The sequence below is a fragment of the Amblyomma mixtum genome, chromosome 6 (assembly GCF_055824585.1).
Source record: "Amblyomma mixtum isolate Tamu chromosome 6, ASM5582458v1, whole genome shotgun sequence".
NCBI classification, from domain to species: domain Eukaryota; kingdom Metazoa; phylum Arthropoda; class Arachnida; order Ixodida; family Ixodidae; genus Amblyomma; species Amblyomma mixtum.
This window is the reverse complement of record NC_143017.1, coordinates 29495198-29519142: the sequence shown is the minus strand read 5'-3', so window position 1 is coordinate 29519142 and position 23945 is coordinate 29495198. Positions and strand designations below refer to the sequence as shown.

Genomic DNA, 23945 nt, shown 5'->3' with positions numbered 1-23945 from the left:
GCGGCAGTGGCATGGACGGCAGTGACCGGCGGCTGCCTTTTGTCATCGGCAAGTCACGTAAGCCGCGATGCTTTGGAAGCTACGTGCCCGTACGCTACAGGAACAATACAAAAGCCTCGATGAGTCGTGACTTATTTGCCGAGTGGCTTGTCGAGTTCGACCACGACATGGCACGAAAAAACAGGAAGGTCCTGCTCGTGCTGGATAACTGTGCGGCGCACCATGTGCAGCCTTCCTTGAGTGCGGTGACAGTGCTCTTGTTGCTTCCCAATGCAACCTGCAAAATTCAGCCGCTGGATATGGGCATCATTCATGCGTTCAAGGTGTGCTACCGGCGGCGCGTCATCCAACGCTTGTTGATCGCTATGATGCTGCCATGCCAGTTCGCATCAGCTTGCTTGCCGCCATGGAGATGTTGAAAGCGGCGTGGATGGAACTCACCGCGGAGTGCATAGCAAACTGCTTCCGCAAGGCGAGTTTTATGGGCCCAGACACCAAGAACGCCATAGATGACCCACCGGAAGGCCGGTCGCACGAGGACTTGTGGCAACGCGTCGTTGACACGCAGCTGGCCGGACCTGACGTTGCCTGGGACGATTTCGCTTCTGCTGATGACGACGCCGACATTGCGGAGCCATGCACTGAAGAAGCTATTATGCGTGAAGTGCGAGCCCTTCCTGACTGCCCAGAGACCGACGAGGACGATGACGAGGATGCTGCTCTACCGCCGGTTGCTGTGAATATTTCAACCGCGATCGGTTACATCGCGTCGTTTAAGGAACTCGTGTGCAGCAGAGGCCTTGGCGATGAACATATTACCGCGCTGGAACAATTAGAAACGGCAGTGATGCGATCAGCTTTGAAGAAGCAGACATGCATCACTGACTTTTTTCAAAAATAAAGTTAACATTCGTCTCGCTTGCTCTTTTTGCCCGGATTATAGGTGGTCCACTTACTACGAACTTTGGATACAACGAACAAATGCCGCGTGACGATCAAGTTCGTTATAAGTGGGCTCAACTGTAGTCATTTAGTCATTAAGTACAATGAAATAATCATGAAATCCCTTTATGTCATGTTCTGATGCCTTTCGATTGCACCCGATTAAGTATCGATTGGCTATTGATTGGCTTATGCCTATATAAGGCATGCATCCAAAACACGGACAGGTTTGCTAAGACGTCTCGGTCACGACAGTATGAGGCATTAAAGGCTTTCGCCTTAAAAGTTAAATGAAAAGTCCACCTGGTACAAGCACGGAATGCTGTTGCTCGATGAAATTCAAGTCCAGCAGTGCGAGCGCGTACTCACACTTTGTATCGCGGCTTAGTTGACGACGGACAGTACAAAAAGCTCAGTTACGACTGGGCAGATAATGCACTGGTCCCTATAATTTGCCCTTTGGAGTAAATCTATGCGCAGCCTGACACAGTTTTTGCTTATAATAATTGCCCCCGAGGCACGGTGTTGTGTCAGGTCTTATTACAGGATTTTGTGCTGAACAAAGATGCGGGGCTATTACTGACGGTGTTGTGGGTGACGGAGGCAGCACGAATCGCACCATGTGGAGCCTCCTAGGCGTTAGTGGTGACATGATCAGCTGCAGGAATTCCTTTCGCAGCCAGCCGACGGGCGCGAGGAAGGCGAGCATGTTTTCAGACATGCCATATATCTGTACAAATGCATCATAAGCAGGCTGCTCAGTCAGAAATGTCTAAAAGTCAATGGGATGGATGTTTAATGGGAAGACTACATGTTATTGTTAAAACAAGACTAAATTAATCCAGGAGGACTCAAGGTATACCCTACTAAAATGGACAAGATGCGGTGAAGTTTGCAACGCTAGTTTTCAGAGCGTCTATTGCACTTGTGATCAAGTGCTACAAGGCGCGAGGTGTCGAAAGCTCACAGAACTGTCAAGGCACCATTGCGTTCACCATAATGCTTTAACGGTCTGTTTGGTGCCCTAAATCGCCGACATCCAGCAGGAGGAAAACATAGTAGCAGAGATAATACGATTCTCCTAGAAGGCTTGAAGTGGGTGGAATAATGGGAGCAAGAAGATGTTAACAGTCTCGTAGCTCCCTTTATTTATTTGGTACCTGCATCGCATTTGAGCATTACAGGAGGTGGCACACTTTCACATTCAAAAAACAAAAAATCATGCATTTAACGCGTGAGATAATACTTTATTTGGTGCAACGTTAACAATATCGGGCGGCAAGTATTCCATGCACGAACTGTTCTAAAAAAAGGAATATCATATTACGTCACCTTTAAACGCAAACTGATAAAGTTTTAAACTGCGGTCCGTCGCTTCTAAACAGAACGGCGGCTTCAAATATTTTGTTCCGTCTCTACAAGTCTTGAAAGAGAAAATGTTGTGCCAAAATATTTAATCTCAGATTTCTTCTTCGACTTTTAGGTTCTCGCCACTGAAGATTACTTTTACTTTCTGACATACTTAGTGTCCTGTCATAATTTTGAAGGACGAAACGGACTGCCCTATTTTGAATTTTTTTCCAGTTTCTCAATAAGTTCTTGACTGTGTGGGTCCCAGCACACTGACTCATATTCGAGTACCGTGCGGACGCGAGTAAAATATCACTGTTTTGAGATGCTTTTGAAGATGGCTGAAATTTCTCCTTAACTTCCTATTATACGAGCAGCTTTCTTAACGATGTAGGCAACATGCTTTGACCACCTCCGGTAAACGCCTAAGTCTTTATATTTCTGCTCTTTGTTCGAGGTCACCTGTTTGATAGTGTATATATAAGACGGGTAGGAGTGTTTCCTTGAAAAGGTGACGTGCACACATTTTTTAGTATTCAAAGTCATGTCCCAATTAGTACATCACGCAGCTATCTCATCTAAGTCATCTGGAAGGTTTTTCGCATGAAGTGCAAAGACCGGCATGTCTCTAACACGACAGACGGCTGGAGGGCTGGAGGAAGGCTGGAGTAAAATTGTTGTCTGCTCTTGGTCTTTGCTGCGGCATGCTGCGCGAATGCAACACTTGCTGTTTGGCGAGTTGGTTTGCTCCCATGCTTGCAGGGCCCAGCGCAAAAAAGAATGAGCGGAACACAGGAAAGCGGACGACGACGGAGCGGAGCGCTGAACTATCAACTTTTTTAAAACTTCTTAGTTCAGCGCCCCGTCCTGTCGTCGTCCTTGTTCTTGTGTTTCGTTCGTTCTTGCGCAGTGCACTGCGAGCATACCTGAAGACAACTTCCGATGAGTTCTACCATCTAAGTTTAGTCAGGATACGTGGAAAGGTCTTTCAACAGGGTCGAGCAGGTGCTGCGAGAAAACAACCATCCTGACATGCCCCCGTAAGGAAACTGCGAGGCAAAAGAAGAAGCTGAAATCCTAGATTTTCGTTGTTTTAAGAAAATTTTTAGCACTCAGAAGAATGTCGCTGAGAAATAGTGAGTGAAGAGGAGGGTTGACCCACCGGTTATATAAATTGTTAAGCCTACTGCAGGTAGCCGAGGTTTACTTCTCAAGGAATACTGCTGACACGGACGTCTTAAACGCATTTGATCACGTGGTCGACCAAAAAATCACATTTCCCTGCGATGGGCATAAACTTTTCTTTGCCAATAACTGCTGAAATATTTGGTGTTATCTGAATATCTTTGATACAACCTGTTACCCAAATTACTGACATCGTTACCACCTCTGGCTCAAAAGTTGAGCGTGACGATTTCACAGAAAGTAACTTATTGGTTAAACCATTGGCATCAACCGTCACGAAGGTCATTAATGGTGATCTTGCGTAAGGCGTGGGCGCAAGACCACGGCTGTTAGAGCTCCTGTACTTTCCGCTGGCCACATATTACAGAGGCTAACGCCAATTTCTCCTTCAACTGAGTTCCTATCTGGCGGAGTACTTAATAACGGCGTAATTATCTCCACGACAAGGGATGAAAGAAACACGCAAGCGCGGAGTGGGGTGTTACTATGCCACCTCCTTCACGCGCGCTGCTGTCCACTTGGTGACGGATTGAACCAAACACGTGCCATCTAAGGGAAGTTGGGCATCTGTATCGCTGTCCGCGTTCTCTGTGCGCTGTCATGCGCCGCATTTGGGTTTTTGTAACCGTTTCGTTGCTGTTGGTGCGTGTTAACAGTGGTCGCTCTGCTGGGCAAGAATGGTAACCGCAGCGCTGGGCCAATCTAAGGATAGCAGAGACCTTTGGTGACATCCTTACCGTCCACTTAAAAGTTACTTTCAGTCGAGAAAAGGCGTTTCTTCTCAACATACACTGAATTACTACGCGGGTACTTCTCTTCGTCTGAGTGGTCTGGGCTCAAGCGAAGACCAGCCCCTGGTCGAAACGCTGGCAAGCACCCAGAGGCTTCCCTCCTGCCTTCTTCACTTTGTATTGTGAAGAGATCTATCTACGGGCCCTCTCTCTCTACCATGGACTGCATGACTATGTTAGAGCACAGAGTACAATACAACCATGAACATGTGTCGATGCATCACAGGCGTTAAATTTTGCTCAAATGGAGCAGCTGACATTTCCAGTATATAATTTTGTGTATACTAACTTTACGCAATACATTCACGCTCATTGCGCGCATACAAAGTGCGCACAAATGAATACATGCACGATCTAATTTGAGATCGTACTTAATTCCAACCATTCCAACATATAATGTTAGCACATAAAAACGTCATTCTCACGCAACTACCCTCACTACCCACGCTTGCACACCCGACGCCAATAGAGTTCAGTTAACATCCAGTTTCTTAATCCGTTCCTACAATGCACCGGTTCTTTGCGAGCCAAATACGATGGCTTCTTCGTCAAGAGCAGTGACGAAAAAATTGTTTCATACAAGACGCCCCAGAAAGCGTACGGAGGTAGCGATGCTGGTCTTGCTATGTTCCTAATGATTTAAAAGGTCACCAGCTCAAAACCAACCGCACCTGAAGGTGTCGCTGCACCAGCATCAGTATTACATGAAGGAACACGACGCCAAAGTGACCTGCGCTGCAAAGCGATAGCGCTATAGGAAACGCCGCCGACGGCACTCACGAAACACGCAAAGGACACGAGGCACTTGCAAGCCGCGGCCGCCCTGATCAAAAATAAAAAAGGATAGAGAGAGAGAGACTGTTCATTGAACTCTCTCGCTCTCTACCTGCCCTCCAGGTTTGACGGTGTTCCTCGAATTGCCCGGGACAGAGGTGGGATCGCGCTTTCATCCCCTTGTGTAGAGTTCCTGCTTTTTTTTGCGTCGATATCTGCTGCATATGGCAGATAGGGCTGCTGCGTTATGTTACTGCTATTGCGAGGAGCAATCCAGTTGGCGGTTACATTTCTACAGCTGTTCGCAAAAATTTGTCCGTCCCGTGTCAGTCCAGGCCATCCTGCTTAAATTCACTACGTGCTGCTCGAACTAGGTTGAAATATTATCGTTTCGTATTTGTTGTGTTAGTTCATGATATCGTCGATTTGAGATATGCCAGCTTCCCAGGGTTTTAAACTTTCACCTATACCGACGACGTTGCGAATGTACATAAGTGCACCATCAAATAAGCGGTTTATTAAAACACTAGGCAGAGGCTGTCCGGATGGAGAGCGCGAGAATCGCCTTGAGGGCGCCAGATGGAGCCACGTGCTAGCGACGGCACAGGGAGCACCTCCTGCTTGTTTGCAAACAAACGAGATGGCTCTGCAGTCGTTATCTGGCCATAGAGAAAGATATTGGTAAAGAGCGGACACTCGGCGAAATCTGGCCCCAGGAAATGACGCGCAATCCTCCTCCTCCACTAGATAATCTTCCAACTCCAGGATGGCGCCACCAGTCTCTAAACGCGCGCGCGCGCGCGGGCGGGTAGCCGGCGCGGCGGCTCAGACCCATCCGAGTGGCAGACAACGGAACGTCGTGGGGGCTGTTTTGTGCGCGTGAAAGCGTGCGGCGTATTTGTTCGTGCCGGCAGACCGCAATTTTTTTCGTCTCTCTTGCCCTTCGACGCAGAACTCCTCCTGTTTATGACGGCGGCAAGGTGAGAAATGTTTATTTGTGGAAGTACGCTGTATTGCATGCAATTTAGGCGGCCGCGCCGGCCGCCGTTGCCTGTCTGCAGTTCGTGAAGCGGCGCGCTCGCTCTGTGGCCAACCGGCTGTTGTTCACGGCATTCTTGCAGTTTGTGACAACGTCAAGGAAGGAATGTTTTGTTTTTGCAAAAGTACGCTACATTTCAAGCACTTTATGCAAAATTACGCTGCATTTCGAGCACTCTAGCTTAGTACGCCGGCGCAGTTGTGAAGGGCGCGCGCACGCTGTGTCATGCTACGCCGTGGCGGGAGGAATGATGCTGCATGATGCAGCCTCGCCGGTCGGTGCGTAGAAACAAAAAAAAAAACCTGCCCACGGCCTGTGGCCCGACGCGCTGTGCCTAGCGGTTAGTTTTGCTTGGTTTCGCGCTTTCTCGGGACGTCACGTTTTTGTATGGCCCCCGACAATATGTAACTTCTTATGGGTGACATTTGTCGGTGTAAGGTTAAAATGTACTTTTTGAAAGTGGGCGAACGGCGAAGACGACCGTTCCCGCGCAGCAAGTACGGGACCGTAGTTTTCAAGACTGGTGGAAAAAAAAGATGACGCACGAAAAGCTCAAAAACCTTACTCTTGTAGTACGTATGTATGTATGTAGTACGTGTGAAAGAGTCCGTTATCTACGCTCGTGGAAACGCACATTTCGCCCGTGCATTGACAACACAGGGATGCGCTTTTGAAAACCGGCAAAAAAAGGCAACGCGTCGGGCTTTCTAAACTCTAAAGAGCTTGAAAACCAAGAACTGTTGCGTCGATAGTTTAATTTTCTATGCTTCTTAAAACACGTTGCACCCGTGTATTTCTCAGTGCCCCTAACACATTGTGTACTTCTGGTTCGTAGTCCGTGTTGTGGCCGTCTTTGTACGAAATATTCTCGAACAAACCGCGTACTCTGCTGTCCACCTAGGTTTTAGAAGGTAGACAATAACGTTGGGGAATGTAGAAATGCTTGCAAAAAGCTTATTGGTATCTGCCGTGTAGTACGGTATGTGTATTGTACTTTGCGCAACGACGTTCAGCACGCGAGTTTCGCAAAAACATGTTTACTCCGCTCGTAATTTCGTTCCCTCGCCGCTTTCGCACCTTTTCACTGTTTACTAACTCTGTAAGGTGACTGAGAATGACCATACTTGCGAATTTTTCAGGTGATGCCACCCGTCGGCAACACCTGCTGTGTGCCGTGGTGCCGCAACAGGATCACCTTGAGCAGGAGGCCAGGAACCATCTTCTTCCGCATCCCAGGGCTTTGTTTATGTTGCACAAAATAAATGTTCTCATTTCACTCAAAACCTGGTGTCTTTTGTGGAGTGCTAATATTTGGCTAAGGCTGTGATGCAGCTGCGTTCATGGCTGGTCAAAAGCACTCGAAATCTATTTAATTATACGCTGCCAACGGCGCAGCGGGGCGCGGCGTATGCTAACATTCAAACCGCGCGCCCCTGAAACCGGAACCGGAAGTCGTCCCAGGCAGCGAGGCGCAGCGCATGCAGCCATTCAAACTGCGCGCGTTGAAACCGAAACCGGATGTTATGAGACTCCGCCCGCTTGGTGCGCTGCAGTCAAATGGGCCGCTGGGCCCTATGTTAGTGTCCGCTCTTTACCAATATCTTTCTCTATGATCTGGCTCGCGTTAAGCAAGAGGTCGGGTAGCGGCGTCGTGGACAGGTAAAGCGCGGATTTTCAAGGCTTGTAGGCGGAGTGTCGAACCGGAATGTTTTCAGGTTCGGGTTCGGGTTCACTCCTCTCCGGAAGAGTTCCGGGTTCGGCTCCGAAGCGACACTCCGCTCCGGTTCGAAACAGTTCGAACCGGATCGATGTGGTTCAAACGGGCTCACGACAAAAAAAAATTCTGAACGTACATGAATTTTCGTCAATCTTGATAAGCTGTTTACTTTTTACTCTACGCGACAAAAGACGAATGAATTGCAAGAGCCGCAGAATTAAGTGAACTCAGAATTAATCCATCTGATGAGGTACATAAGGCGAAAACGTGATAGATTTTGCATCTACAAAACCCTTCAGCTTAAGCAATTTCGGAGTCCCAATCGTCAATCGAGTAAGGATCTACCTTGACGCTCGTGTGAGTCACGAATTTCTCTTGCATAGAGTACTTACGCGGGCGCCACATCACATGCGCCCTTTACTAACGTCCCCGCAGACTATTGAGAGAGGAAGCTGTCTTGTATAGGGAGCTGTATAGAGACAGAGAGACACCTTTCGTCTCCCTAAAACCGACTCGCTAGTCGCCCTCCGGCATACCTCCAACACGTTTATTTTGAGCAGACCTTTATTCCCCCCCCTCACCTTCTACCACATAGTATTCGAATATGCGAGACCCCCTAATCAGCCCATCCCACACCCATGAAAAGCCTCGTGGGAACATTGGCTCTGACTAAAAATGAAGAGCTTGATAAGCATGTTATTTAAACCACCTGTTCGGTATCACCTTTGTAAGTGGCGTTATATATCTTGAGACCCTATAGATCATTATCTTCAAAAACACAGCTAATCGTGGCTTCTGACTGGTACAGTGTATACAGTGCAGCATTAAGATATGGTCTATACTGAGGACTTCGCCCTCTTTTGTACTGATCAAAAAAGTGATAAAACGCAAGCTTGGATGGTTTGGGAGCACTTAGTGCCGCAAAAATTCGGAACATTTTCGTCGCTATGTTGCGTTACAACACTGTTGAAAGCGCTACCTTTTGCTAGGAAGTATTCTTATTAATTTCCTTGGGCGCTATCAAAGGGATCCTGTGCCCCGAAAGAATTTTTCGCTCACTTGGTACACTCTAGTATATTTGTCGTGCATTTTTTGCCTTCCAACTTATTTCAGGGCTTTCATTTCTGAAAACTATAAACCACCCCTCCTGGCAGTGCTCGTATTTCTGTTGTGGACATCGTCGTGAAAGAAGTTTGGGCTGATAAAATTTGTTTTTCTTTGGAATACCTGTACCGCAGCCACAGAAAGCAGATGACAAAGGTTCTGGTGAGTACTTGCAACTCCGCTACCCATGTACTACCTCCAACCTTACCTAGCCTTTCTAAACAAAAGCGTTTGAAAACGAGCTCATCTAATGTAGAGTCAATGGGCTGCAAAAGCATTTTTAAGACTTCAAACATAGCCCTTAGTCCGCCACGGAGGCTCAGTGGTTATGGTGCTCGGCTGCTGACCTGAAAGACGCGGGTTCGATCCCGACTGCGGCGATCGAATTTCGATGGACTCAAAATTCTAGAGGGTCGTATACTGAGCGATGTCAGCGTATGTTAAAGAACCCCAGGTGGTCGAAATTTGTGGAGTCCTCCACTACGGCGTCTCTCAGAGCCTTAGTCGCTTTGGGACGTTAAATCACATAAACCAAACCAAACATGGCCCTTACGCGCTAAGATGTACCTTCGCGCCGAGGGGACGTTTGTGCCATGATCAGTTCGACTTGGTAGCAGCGACAACGCCCGGGAACAACGCCTGAACTTCCTTCTGCTCTTGTCGCAGAATTCCGCCGGTTAGCCCGTTTTTGAAGTTTCCTGATATCGTATCAGCGCATGTGCCTACCGTGGTGATTTGCCAGCACACCATACGGAGCACAAGCGGCATAGGCAGCTCTGACATCAGCTGATCCCCTGGCGGCCTAGCCATCAACCTCTGCGGCATCGGCAGCTCGCGCTTTCGTGAAGAAACGGACGTATATAAGGATCATTCATCAGCGTGCCAAACTATCTGGTATCAGCGACAACGCCTGGGAACAACGCTGCTGCGAAGTGCGGGTTTTGCCTTCCAAAATCTTTTTTTTTGTTGTCTGTGAGTACATTGCTTTGTTGCGCGGGTCACGCTGAAACAGATAAGAACTTGGTTAAGCTTAAAGAATAAATAAGGGCAGATCTTCCAAAAGCTCAACGATGAGCTCCGCAAAAGAACTAAAATTGTCTCAAGAAGCGTCTGAACGCGACCTTCGTTCGGAAATGCGCGAAATGCGGAACGAGGAGAGAACCACGGCCCAGAGTATGGAATATATGGATTCCACCATTGGACAACTGAAAGTACAGTTATATACAGAAAGAACCAAAAACAGAGCACTGGAAACTGAAAACCAAGAACTTCGATCAAAATGAGGGCTACTCGAGAGGAACGCAGAAGAACGCGACAAGAGAATCATTGGCTTGGAGGAATACTCAAGAAATGCAAACATTTAGATCAAATGAATCGAAATCAAGGAAAACGGAGGCGTGCTAGACATAGCCTCAAAAATAGGTGATGCCATTGAACTTCCCATCCTCCAGATCTCGGAGCTTGCCACCGAGTCCCACCTCGAAACAAAAATGCAACCAACATCAACGTTCAGTTTAAATCACACGTGCGAAGCGTGATGCAACTCTCCGAAAGGCCAAGAAAGCCAGGCTTACTTATACTGATTTGGGATATGCTGACTTGGAATCCAATTCTGATTCCAGGCCAGTGTATGTGAATGAGGATCTGTGTCCAACACAAGAAACTGATTGGGGCGACAAGCAAAAGTAAAACTGAGCACAAGTGAAAATCGGTTTGGTCATTCAATGAAAAAATACGCAAAGCAGACAGGAAAGCCAAAGATTATACAGATAGCAGGAGAACGCGACCTATCACTGATAACTAGCCCAGAAGTAGCTCAGCAGCAAAACAGTAGAGGAGCATTATGGAGTATCAAGCCTTTGCTCTACCAGTTCCAACCCTTTCCTCAAAGAGCGTTTCTCTCCTTCATATTAACACACAATGAGCAACTAATAAGGATGATGCCATCAGTAACCTTTTAAGCAAGTTCCATTTCAAATTCTGTAGTATAATGTTCACTGAAACTTGGTATTATGAAGGATGTAGCACATATGACATTGACGGATACAAGGGTTTTTACTAAACCAGCCAGGACCGAGAGGTGGCGGTACTGCCATTTATACTGAAAACTTCTAAAAGTAGGAATTTATGTTGGAATATAACCAACAAACCATTGTTTATGAGATATTATCAATACACAACAACAATGAAGTCCTATCAGTGGTGTACGGCCCACCCAGCAGCAATATGCAGTGTTTCTGAACTTTTTTGAGGAGTTTTTGGAATATGTCTCGGCAATTCAATTACAACTTATATATTCCGGAGAATTTAACATAGATTCATGCATTGCGGAATCATGGTGTAGAGGAGTGTTATGTGAAAATATTGTAAGATATTTATAACGATTGCACAGCTACCATAGTTCTCCATAAAGTCAGCAATAAAATTTCAATAAGGAAAGGTGTCAGGCAGGGAGACATGATCTCGCCTATGCTATTCACTGCCTGTTTACGGGAGGTATTCCATGGCCTGAAACGGGAACAGTTGGGGATAAGAGTTAATGCAGAATACCTAAGTAATTTGCGATTCGTTGAAGACATTGCCTTGCTCACTGAGGACATAAACTGCTAAGAATGATCAATGAATTACACAGGCAGAGCAGAACGGTGGGGCTAAAAATTAACATGCAGAAAACCAAAGTAATGTTCAACAGCCTATCAAGGAAACAGCAGTTCGCATGTTAAATTGAATTCAGCGCAAAAAAAAACAGACAAGGGACAAAGAGAGACACACTGAGACAACACGAGCGCTCGTGTTGTCTCAGTGTGTCTCTCTTTGTCCCTTGTCTGTTTTTTTTTTGCGCTGAATTCAATTTAACATGCTTCACCAACTAGCCCGGCAGCTTGCTCTCCTGAACAGCAGTTCGCAATTGGTAGCCAGGTGCTGGAAGTAGTAAGAGAATATGGCAGGTTCTCTCAGATCATGAATGGCAGCTTACCAATATCCCTCAAGAGAAAAGTCTACAACAGCTCTATCTCACCGGTACTCACCTATGGGGCAGAAACGGGCCGCCGCGGTGGTTCAGTAGTTATGGTGCTCGGTTGCTGTCCCGAAAGACGCGGGTTCGAACCCGGCCGCGGCGGCTGAATTTCGATGGAGGCGAAATTCTAGAGGCCCGTGTACTGTGCGATGTCAGTGCACGTTAAAGAACCCCAGGTGGTCGAAATTTCCGGAGCCCTCCACTACGGCGTCTCTCATAGCCTGAGGTGCTTTGGGACGTTAAACCCCATAAACCTATAACCTTAAACCTAAAATGGGGCAGAAACGTGGAGGCTAACAAAGAGGGTTCTGATTAAGTTAAGGACAACGCAGCGAGCTATGGAAAGAAAAATGATAGGTGTAACGTTAATAGATCGGAAGCGGGCGGAGTGGGTGAGAGAACAAACGCGCGTTAATAATATCCTAGTTGAAATCAAGAGGAAGAAGTGGGCTTGACCAGGTCATGTAATGCGAAGGCAAGATAACCGCTGGTCCTTCTGGGTAACGGAGTGGATTCCAAGAAAAAATAAGCGTAGCAGGGTGGCGGCAGAAAGTTAGGTGGGCGGATATTAAGAAATTTCCGGGAATACGGTGGCCGCAACTGGCCAAGGACAGGATTAATTGGAGAAGCATGGGAGAGGCCTTTGCCCTGCAGTGGGCGTAGTCAAGCTGATGATGATGATGTTCATGTTTTATTACAAACATGAAAATGCCAAAAAAGATTCATAACACCCGATGCAATGGAATCGTTTAGAAGTGAGATAAATGTCTGTGATTGGTCTTTTGTACTCGAAAAAACAAACGCGGTTTTTATCAAAAGGTTTAACGTATATACGCAAAGCATTCCCCCTTAAGACTGATAAGCCATCGAAGAAAACCGCGGCTGACGAGATATCACGTGCGGATGATAAAGCATGAAAACAGTCTACACCGCGCTTTTCTGCGCACTGCAGAATCACTTCAAAATTGCAAGAAATTCAGAAATAAAGTTAATGCTGACCTAAGGCGGGCTAAGTTATCGTATTATCACCAGCTATTTTCTAATTTTTCAAGCACACACCGTAACATTGTCTGGAATGTCATAAACAAAGTTTTGGGCCGAAGTTGTTCACACTCCCACTCTGACAGCATCGCTGTTGACGGGCAGCAGTATACTGGCCAGTCGCTTGGTGATTACTTTAACCAACACTTCATCAGCAAATATCATACGACACACCCCGCGACATAGAAACAGGGCTTAGCCTTCAGCACAATTAAAAGCTTTTTCCTCGAGCCAAGTGGCTTAACGGAATTGTACATAGCATTCAGTCAGCTAAACATTTCCGCTGCTTTAGACAGCGACAACTTACAAATCAAGCCCATATTCGTGCATACTTGCGCATATTTTTATTTAATTTTTGAATTTTTCCCGATGGAATTTTTCCCGATGAAATGAAGCGATCCAGAGTTTGTCATATAAAAACGTGGTGACAGAAACACCCGAACTAATTACAGACCAATATGTATTATTTCGGTTTTTTCGAAAGGAGCACAAAAAATTATGTTCGCTCGTCTTTAAAGGTATTTTACAGCCAGAAATACTTTCTACAAAGAATTACATGGCTTTAGAGCCGGAAGGCCTGCTGGAACTGCGCTACTGATTATTAAGGAATTTGTTCTGGATAATATTGATACAAATTACTCAACACTGGGCCTGTTTGAAGATTTCATAAAAGCATTATTTGTCTAAACCACAACATCCTCATAACAAAACTATCCCTGTGTGGAATTTGGGGAACACATCTCGAACTAATTAAGTCGTACTTAATGAACAGAACAGAAACTGTATGGGTGGGGTAACACTAATCAAGTTTTCTGCCTGTTAGTAAGGGTGTACCACAAGGAAGCCTCATAGGACCCCTCTTGTTTAATATTTTTATTAATGACATTGTCCTCATCAGTGGATCAGCAAAATTGGCCATATACACCAATGACTGTTCTATACTTACGGCTGGTCCGGATTCAGACGTGTTAATTAGGCAATGTGAAGACTTCCTTATTAATTTATCCTCCTGGTCACAATCCAATGCACTGAAAATAAATCCAATCAAAGATAAAATAATGGTATTCAGAGCGAAAAATAAGACGTTTCAATCGAATCATGTCATAACTTATGAAGCACAGACCATTGATATCGTAGAATAACTTAAAATACTAAGAGTTACATTTAGCAGCACATTGAGCTCGGATTTGCATGTTGCTACTATATGTTAAAAAATCTCCGCAGTAGCTGGAGTGGTCTCGCGTTGCCCCACTTTCTTTCCAACACACGTTCAGCTCCAAATATACTATGCCTGATTTGTTTCACATATCAGCTACAATAACCTTTTCTAGAGCACCACACCCAATAGACATGAACAAAAAATATTTACAATCCAAAAAGAATTATATGATACATAGGGAATCATGAGCACTTTGCACATACTACAAGGAATTTGCACGGACGATGCAGGCTTAAGCGTCATCGCATGAATTCCTTCTCTTGTTTGCGCGTCCTCTTCTGCTGGTGCCTCTCCCTGGTACCACGCACCAATAAGCTCAACATGCTACGCTTCTACAATGTTGAGGGCCATTTAATTTTTGTTTTTATGTAGCTACGCGGATCTCACAATAAAGCCGATGGTCAATACTAGCTGCTTTTGCAATGCTCGGACATGATGCAGCCGCGCAGCCTCGTCAGTAGCTGCTGCAGCTTGTTTATTTATTTGTTTATGGGGTTTTAACGTCCCAAAGCGACTAAGGCTATGTGAGACGCCGTAGTGGAGGGCTCCGGAAATTTCGACCGTCCGGGGTTCTTTAACGTGCACTGACATCGCACAGTACACGGGCCTCTAGAATTTCTCCTCCAAAGAAATTAAACCGCCGGGGCCGGGATTGAACCCGCGTCTTTCGGGTCAGCAGCCAAGCACCATAACCACTGAGCCACCGCGGCGGCTGTTGGTACTGGTAGGCGGCACCTGTTTTGCCTACCGTGCAAAAGTCTCTACTGGCATTAGTGCCACCGTATCTTCGTGACGTCCTGGAGTGACGGAGGTATTCAGCAAGGTCATAAAAATAGAAATACATGAAGAGGGGGAGTAGAGTCTGGGAAGTGGTCGGAAACGTATTAGTCTCCAGATGAAAGCCCTGATCACACTAGAACTGCATAAAATACAACAAAGAGCGCAAACTTATACGACGAAGAAATAGCAGCAGGTGTTGAGGAAGCAGTTGAAATACGTACGCCCCATGGAAAAGTGGGATTATAATCAGAACTACTCCTCTGTACGAAAATGAAACTAGTGAAACTGGCAAGCTGCTAAAAGGGAGAGGGGAAGCCACAACGCTTGTGGAATAAAGGAATTAAGGAGGCCAACGGACAACGACTGGTGGTTTCAAGGGAAAACACAGAGGCAAAGCAGGCGAAGTTATTTCAAGAGGAAATAGACCAATAGTTGGAATCTTATCGACAAACGAAACTGGAAGTATAGGTCCTCGTTCAGGGTGAAATAAAGCTTCCGACTGATCGCTGGATTGTTGCACTTCGCGATGCAACTAAAGGTGGACCAAGAAAAATCTCGAACCTTACAAGCTGACTGGATAAAAAGAATCAAAGGAGGGAGGAACGAATTCAAGGTGCCGAGGGAAAATGTTTCGGTGGAGACGACGCTGTGAACTACATTGCATCAGTTATGGCTGAGTCATTTACGGACGACGATGAGGTAATCACCTCAGATGAGGAAGATACTCAAGAGAGCATAAAATAAAGCAGCTTATACCTGACCAATCTGAACAGGAAAAAGGCGGAAGAAATATCTTTAAAGGCACATCCTCGGGATATGCTATATTTCAATCAAACTGATGATGGAACTTCATGCAAGAAGCAAGGAAACATTCATCTATTTATAGGAGCAAAATGGTGGTTTGAGCTAGTTGGTACATCTTCAAAATTTCACCAGCGCTGCGACTAGGAACAAGAACAGAGAAGAAAGAAAAGGACAAGCGCTACTAACAACTGAAAGTTTATTTGAAAAAACACAGATTATATGCACACAACTGACAACCCAAGTTGTGTGCATATAATCTGTGTTTTTTCAAATAAACTTTCAGTTGTTAGTAGCGCTTGTCCTTCTCCTTCCTTCTCTGTTCTTGTTCCTAGTCGCAGCGCTGGTGAAATTTTCATCATCTATTTATATATTTTATTATTTATTGATACAGTACTGCATGCCACAAGGTGAGGCTGTAAGCAGGAGTGGGAGGTATGAAGTACAGTGCTGGAAACAACAAATAAGCAGATTCCGGACAGCTGGCAGCAAATAAAAATGAATTTGATTTTTAAAGGAAAGAGAGATAGGATGCACTTTAAATCTTTCAGACCGATTACGATAATATCTGTTATATACAGGCAGGCAATGAATGCAGGCGGTGAAATTAAAAATGCAGTCATGGATAGAAACAAAAAGATAGTGGGAGAACTTTAGAACTGATTCAGAAGTTGCAGGCGCTTAGATGACAGCCTGTTCGCGCTTACCTGAGCATAAATATAGCTAGGGCTGAAAACAGAACTCGATAGTTAGATTTCCTGGACATAAGCGTTGCATACGACAACGGGAACAGCGAATTCCTGAGGAACATACTGAAAGGTGAAGATATCGGGCTTAAAATAATTGACTTCCTCCACTAAATATACTGGTACAATAAAGTTGAAATTACATGGGAAGGGATAAGAAGTATCAAAACTCACGAGGTACGCAAATGATTAAGGCAAGGTTGTCCTCTGTCGCCGCTGCTGTCCATGTATTACATGATAGATATGGAAAGAAGGCCGCAGGAGAGTAATCTAGGTTATAATGTGTTGCACATATTAGGCGGGAAGGTCGTAGAGCAGCCACTCTGCGGTTCAATGTATGAGAATGATATTGTACTGTTAGCCGACAGACAAGAAGACTTGCAAACTCTGGCTAATTGCAGTGCAGACAAAGGAGACGCTCTCGAGTTATTTTAGCGCAATAGGACAGGTCGGATGATTTTCAACGCTCCAACAGATCTGGTGCTCACATTACAAGGCCAATGGATGCCTAGAGTGGCAGGATAGAAATAGACCGTTAGAGCGAAAGGGCGTAGAGATGCCGGGATAATGGTTGAACGTCCCAAAGCGACTCAGGCTATGATGGACGCCGTAGTGAAGGGCTCCGGAAATTTCGACCACCGGGGGTTCTCTAACGTGCACACATCGCACAGCACACGGCCTCTAGAATTTTGCCTCCATTTAAATTCGACCGCCGCGGCCGGGATCGAACCCGCGTCTTTCGGCTCAGCAGTCGAGCGCCATAACCACTGAGCCACCACGGCGGCCGGGATAATGATACGTGGGGCATTATGGGGGGAAAAATGTGAAGTACTGAGAGGTATTTGTAAGGAGTAATAATGCAGGTCTTACTTTCGGGAATGCGGTTGTGTGAAGCTCTTTGAAGCTAGATCAGGGTGTTAAAATGCGAAGCTACAAAAAGAAATTTAACCAAAAAGTGGCACGCGTGTAGTGTGTGGTAAACAAATAGTCACAATCGAACATCTTATACTCAAAAGTTGTGGTGTCTGTCCGGACGTAGATGCAGGCACAGTCACTGTCCTTGAAACCCTAGGGTTTAGAGATAACAACGGTCGAGTGAATTAAACAGCGGTGGAAGATAGTGAAAAGCGAATGGAAGATCTGTGGCTCAAAGCAGGGAGTTGACAAAAAGTTAGAAGTTTGGTTTCGTTTATGGATTTTAACGTCCCAAAGCGACTAAGGCTATGAGAGACGCCGTAGTGGAGGGCTAGGGAAATTTCGACCACCTGGGGTTCTCTAACGTGCACTGACATCGCACAGTACACGGGCCTCTAGAACTTTTCCTCCAAAGAAATTCAACCGCCGCGGCCGGGATCGAACCCGCGTCTTTCGGGTCAGCTGCCGAGCACCATAACCACTGACCCACCGCGGCGGCGTGTAGAATCTACAATGTATATATAGCAAATGGCAAATTTATACAACGATTTACTCCACCGTTAAAGAAATATAAACAAAAAAGCCAAGAATGGTGGCAACTGGCGCCACCCCATTTTAAAGGGGACGCGCCTCTCTTCTATCCATCGTGGGCGCACGCTTGCCGCGTCGGGACCAGCCACCACGTGCGCACTTGCGGTACAAAATTTCCCCACCCAGCGGTTGAAATGGAAAGAGAATATTGACGTGCCTATGAAAATTTCCTTCGCTCACTGCGTTGCTAGGACCTAAGGCAAAGGATTCGACATTGGCGGTACCTTCCACAAGTAATGCTGCGGAACGACGACTACGCGTTCGCGTTTGGAAGTTACAGGAGAGATTTTTAACCACGGAAGAGGACCCACAGCACAGTCGCCTAAGGCAACACAACAAGAATCCGCACGCAAGCAGTCCTGCAGCGGGGTTGGCTGGGCGTAAACGAATTACACTGCTACTTGTTACATTGTTAGAGGCGTGTAAAAAGAGACACGCCTTTTTCTGTAGTGAGCCCAAAAACCACCACTCACATATACAGGGTGCCCAGGCTAACTTTAGCCAAGGGTTAAAAAATAAGATATTTGAGGTAGGCCAGGGAAACCACTTACCTACAGCTACGAGCCGGCATGCGCATCTAGGGAATTTTTTGTACTCCTATTAATTTAGTAGTAATTAAGATGATTTTTCTACATACGTAAATATTGACTTTAGGCAGCCGATGTGAATAGAAAAGTTGGAGAGCACCTTCAGAAAACCCCCTTTCCTTTTATTTGCGATAAAGAAAGCCTCACGTGTATCTTTTTTCCGAGCTCCAAAGACAGCCCGCGAAATACAAAAAATTCACGTGACAAGCGCATTCGCGCTCCACGATTGTGCTGCTCTCAATCCTGGCTTGAGTGAACGAAATCAGCTGCTGGAAAGGCGCGACGACTTCCATGCGCCGGCAGGCCGATATGTCGAAGGTGGTTGCGACGCCTGCGCGAGCCAGTCTGCAAGCGTGACGGTGCAAGTTGCAGCGAACGCACCGGGCATTGTGAGCGCGATGAAAAGCCCAAAAGTGGCAAAAACAAATGCGACGAGTTCTACTCGTCACTGAGAGGTAAAACAAGATAAGTAAAATACTTATCTAAGTAACATACCACCATCGACATATCGGCCTGCGGGAGCAATGAGGTTGTCGCGCCTTGCCAGCAGCTGATTTCGTTCACTCAAGCCACGGTTGAGAGCAACACAATCGCGGCGCACAAATGGAGTTTTTTTTTTTGTATTTCGCAGGCTTTCTTTAGAGCTCGGAAAAAGATACACGTGAGGCTTTCTTTATCACAAATAAATAGAATGGGGCTTTCTGAAAATGCTCTCTAACTTTGCTGTTCACATTTGTTGTCTAAAGTCAGTATTTTCGCCTTTAGAAAAATTATCGTGATTGCGAATTAATTAATTTATTTTTTATTTCGAATACCCTCAGGGCCCGGGTCGGACGTTACAGAGGGGAGTGGAATACACAACATAATTAAGATAAAAGCACAGGCATACATATATATGCGGTGCCGTGTGCGGTGCGGTGCCGTGAGCAAGTGGATCGTCTTTGTTCACAAACAACCTTACCCTGATGAAGGACGGTCCACCGTCCGAAACCGTCGGTAAATAAATGTTTCTCTAAGAAGTGTACTTCAACTCTTTCCTTATGTATCAGCAGTCGAGCAAGTTTTTTCATCGTAGTGTATATATATATATATATATATATATATATATATATATATATATATATATATATATATATATATATATATATATATATATATATATATATATGAAAGAAGCCAACAGCCACAGAAACCAAGGGGCACAGGGGATTTTTTTTTAATTTCATTTATTTATTTAGTGGTGTTGATCAATTTAGACTATTACTGAATATGTTATCGCTTAAAGCTAATTGATTAGAAAAGCAGAAGAAAAAGAAGAAGAAGAAAAAACAACCACATGCCGCCGGTGGGATCCGAACCCACGACCTCCGAATTACGCGTCCGGTGCTCTACCTCTGAGCTACGGCGACGGCTGTCAAATCTTCTGCTTTCGGGGTATTTATGTTTACAAGTAACCTAACCTTGAGAGTGTTCATCAGCGCCACCCACGTTCATAAGCGGCGGACGTAGAACGTCCTGAGTTACCGCAGGTGTGACGTAGAACGTCATCGAACGGAGAGGGTGGAAGCTGCGTGAGTACCCTCTTATGCTTCCTATGGCGTCAAGGCTGCCAGAACCGAGGCCCTCGCTAAGCAATTAAGCAAACAAGGGAAGGGAAATGAGGGGCTCGTTATAAATATGAAAGAAGCCAACAGCCACAGAAACCAAGGGGCACAGGGGATTTTTTTTTAATTTCATTTATTTATTTTGTGGTGTTGATCAATTTAGAATATTACTGAATATGGTATTGCTTAAAGCTAATTGATTAGAAAAGCAGAAGAAAAAACAACCACATGCCGCCGGTGGGATCCGAACCCACGACCTCCGAATTACGCGTCCGGTGTTTTTGACACCCCTATATATATATATATATATATATATATATATATATATATATAGGGGTGTCAAAAACAGTGCAAAAATAGTAAGGAACACCAGAAGGTAACAATAAACATCCAAGAATTCAATACAAGTACTAGAAGTAAGGAACACCGAAATATAACTGTAGAACACAATACAAGTAGTAATACGGGGGTAAAAATAAATAAACAGTGCCTAACGATTAATCAGGAACACCAAAATGAGCTTTTAAGGCACTTTTGAACAATGCAACATCAGTAATAGACACAAGATCTTCGGGAAGGTGGTTCCACTCTGTTATTGAGAGCGGGAGAAATGAATTATGAAAGGTATTTGTGTGGCATGCGAAAGATCCAATTTTATGACGATGGTCCACGCGATGTGACACATAAGAGGGCCGGTGGAGTAAAAGATCGTGAAGTGTGTCGTGGTAGTATATTTTATGGAGCAAACAAAGTCGCTGTATCTGACGTCTCAAGGAGAGTGGAGGTAGGTGTAACGTGTTTTTCATGTTAGTTGTGCTGGCAGTACGATGATAATTACTGAGAATGTAGCGAGCAGACCGATTGTGAAGAGCTTCGATGGCTGTTACCAGATGATCAAGGCCGGGATCCCATACAGAAGCAGCATACTCAAGCTTTGGACGGATAAGTGTTTTATAAAATTGTAATTTAAGAGATGAAGAAATGTTCGCAAAATTACGTTTCAGATAGCCTAGAGATCTGTTAGCGTTGCTAGTTATATAGTTGATGTGTTGTTCCCATGATAATTTGGATGAAAATAAGACGCCCAAGTATTTGTAATATGTTACCTGTTCAAGCGGGGAATCCTGAAGAATATAAGAAGAAACATTAGAGTTAGTTCGAGATACATGCATTAAGTTACACTTGTTAGAGTTAAGAGTCATTAACCAATCCTGACACCATGCAGTTACTGCGTTAAGGTCTGATTGCAGAATCTTTTCGTCATTAGGATTGGTTATTTCGCGATAAATTACACAGTCATCTGCGAAAAGGCCATCGCGAGATTGAATTTTGGTGGGTAAGTCATTTATGTCAATTAGAAAGAGCAACGGAGCAAAAACGGAGCCTTGTGGCACGCCGGAATCAACGGGGACATCATTGGAGTCGATTTCGTTAATCGTTACCTATTGGGAGTGATTACTAAGAAAATTTCTCAACCATGCAAAAACGTTGGGATCCAGGTTAAGTTGGTGCAATTTGAAGAGCAGTAGAGTGTGTGATACCTTGTCAAAAGCCTTAGAAAAGTCTAAAAATATGCAGTTGACAACACCGCCGTGGTCGAGGACGCTGTGAAGAAAGTGAGTGAAAGATGCCAGCTGCGTTTCACATGAATAATATTTTCTGAAGCCATGTTGGGAACTATGGAAAAAAGATTGAGAATCAAGATGGGTAGCGATTTGGGATGATATGATATGCTCAAGAATTTTGCATCGAACACATGTCAAAGATATGGGGCGATAGTTTTTAACATCATGCTTGTCACCATTTTTATGTGTGGCAACCACCTTCCCTACCGCCCAATCATCAGGAACCAAGCCGGTGGATAAAGATTGGTCAAAAAGTTTTGTTAAGATGACAGATGAATAAAATTTGGTGTTTTTAAGGAATTTTGACGTGATACCATCAAGACCAGAAGCAGAACTTCAGGCAATCAATAATCTTTTCGACACCAGCTGGATTAACTGTGATGGGAGGCATTGGCGATAGCGGAGGTATGTCGAACAGAGGTTTAGGGACGTCTGCATGAGTAGAGAACGATGCTGCAAAAAAATCGTTGAATGTAGAGAAACATTGTTCATCTGTTAACGGTAGACCATCGCTGGAGTTAATAATCATCCTATATCTTTCAGGGCCTTTTACTGTTCGCCAGAACTGTCGAGGATTAGAACGTAGCAGATTGGGAAGGGTGTGTTGAAAGAAATAGCGTTTGGATTCCCGTAAAGCGCGACTGTAACTAGCATTCGCGGTGCGATAGGCTTGCCATCGCTCTGATAGTTTTGAGGTTTTAGCTAGGCGGTATAGACGTTTCTTTTCATTGGCTTATCTTCCGAGAGCTTTATTATACCATGGTGATTTGGTGCACTTAATTACTCGTATGGGGATGTGCTTGTTGATGAGCTCGGCTGTTTTGTTTTTGTACAAGTCCCAGTTTAATTGTAGGCTGCGATGTTCAAAATTGCTCAAAAATTCGTCACAAAAAGAAGATAATGCACGATTAATTTCGTCGTAATTTCCTCGGCTGTAATTCCTAACAATCTTCATTTTTTTTACAGCTCGGGGGGCAGGGAATCCCAGCGTAAATTCAAGGAGTGAGTGGTCGCTAAGTCCTGGAAGAATGCTGAGGTTTGAAATTGATTCAGGGCATGTAGTTACGATAAGGTCAAGAGTGTTTTCAGAATGACTAGTGCATCTTGTAGGCAGTGTGACGATTTGAGAAAAATGGAACGTTGAGCACAAGTTAATAAAGAATTTAGATTCTGAATCAGTAGGAAGACTACTGGGGCCATCCACGCCCCAGGAGATATTAGGGTAATTAAAATCACCCAAAAGAAAAATAGGAGATCCAGGATACCGAACACAGATTAGATTAATGACATCATGGAGGTTGTTAATGAATTTGAGGTCTCTGGGTGGTGGACGATAACATACACCGACTGTGATCTTCCTGCCTTTTATCCTTAATAAAACCCACGTTATTTCTAGATTTCTTGTCACATGTATTGCGCATGAGGATATATTCTGGTCTACGGCAATTAATACTCCGCCACCTGGCCTGCAATTTTTATCATTACGGTAAAAGTTGTAGCGTTTGTTACATTCTAAAATTTCATGGTCACGTATTTTACTTGAGAGCCATGTTTCTGTTAGTACTACTACGTGGGCTGCACAGGAATCAATAAATGAACTTAACTATTCACGGTTTTTCAGGACACTTGGAATGTTAGTATACACAACAGAAAGCTCATTAAAAGGTCCACGACCCCTCTGTGACCGCTAAGGTGATAAACTAGAAGGTTGGATGACGCCACTGGGAGAAGCGCTAGAGGATAGCGCAAGGTCAGCGACAGGTTTCTGGGTGGTCACAGGCTTGTTTAGTTGAGATTCAAAACGGTTTTCGTGGCAGGGTTGTAGGTGTAGCACTTCCCGTTCATGTGGAGCCTTTTATACTTCAATTGGTATGACGTGCTGCGAGTCTTGGCAAATTGTAAAAGCGTTTTTCTAGATAGCCTAGTTGAGGGACAGAAGTCTTCGCCGACAGAAACCCTGTTCTTTTTTATCGTGTCTCGATTGGACAGAATTAGATCCTTGGTCTTGGAATGAACAAACGTGGCGATAATGGGCCTGCAAGAATTCTCTCCGGCACGTCCGAGCCGATGTGCACGCTCAATGTCATCGGAGCTTAAAGAAGAAAAGGCTGGTAA

The 23945-nt window shown here is 45.0% G+C and overlaps 1 protein-coding gene across 1 annotated transcript; it reads left to right on the top strand.

The window, feature by feature from the left end:
* Positions 1–361: 361 nt before the first annotated feature.
* Positions 362–901, top strand: LOC149338511 (uncharacterized). The gene has a single exon (XM_089550335.1). The coding sequence runs from the start codon at positions 377–379 to the stop codon at positions 899–901; it is 525 nt and encodes a 174-aa protein (XP_089406461.1). The 5' UTR covers positions 362–376.
* The last annotated feature ends 23044 nt before the right edge of the window (positions 902–23945 follow it).

What these genes read in the sequence shown, in the direction of transcription:
- LOC149338511 (XM_089550335.1), top strand. Translation starts at nt 377, where the DNA reads ATGCCAGTTCGCATCAGCTTGCTTGCCGCCATGGAGATGTTGAAAGCG.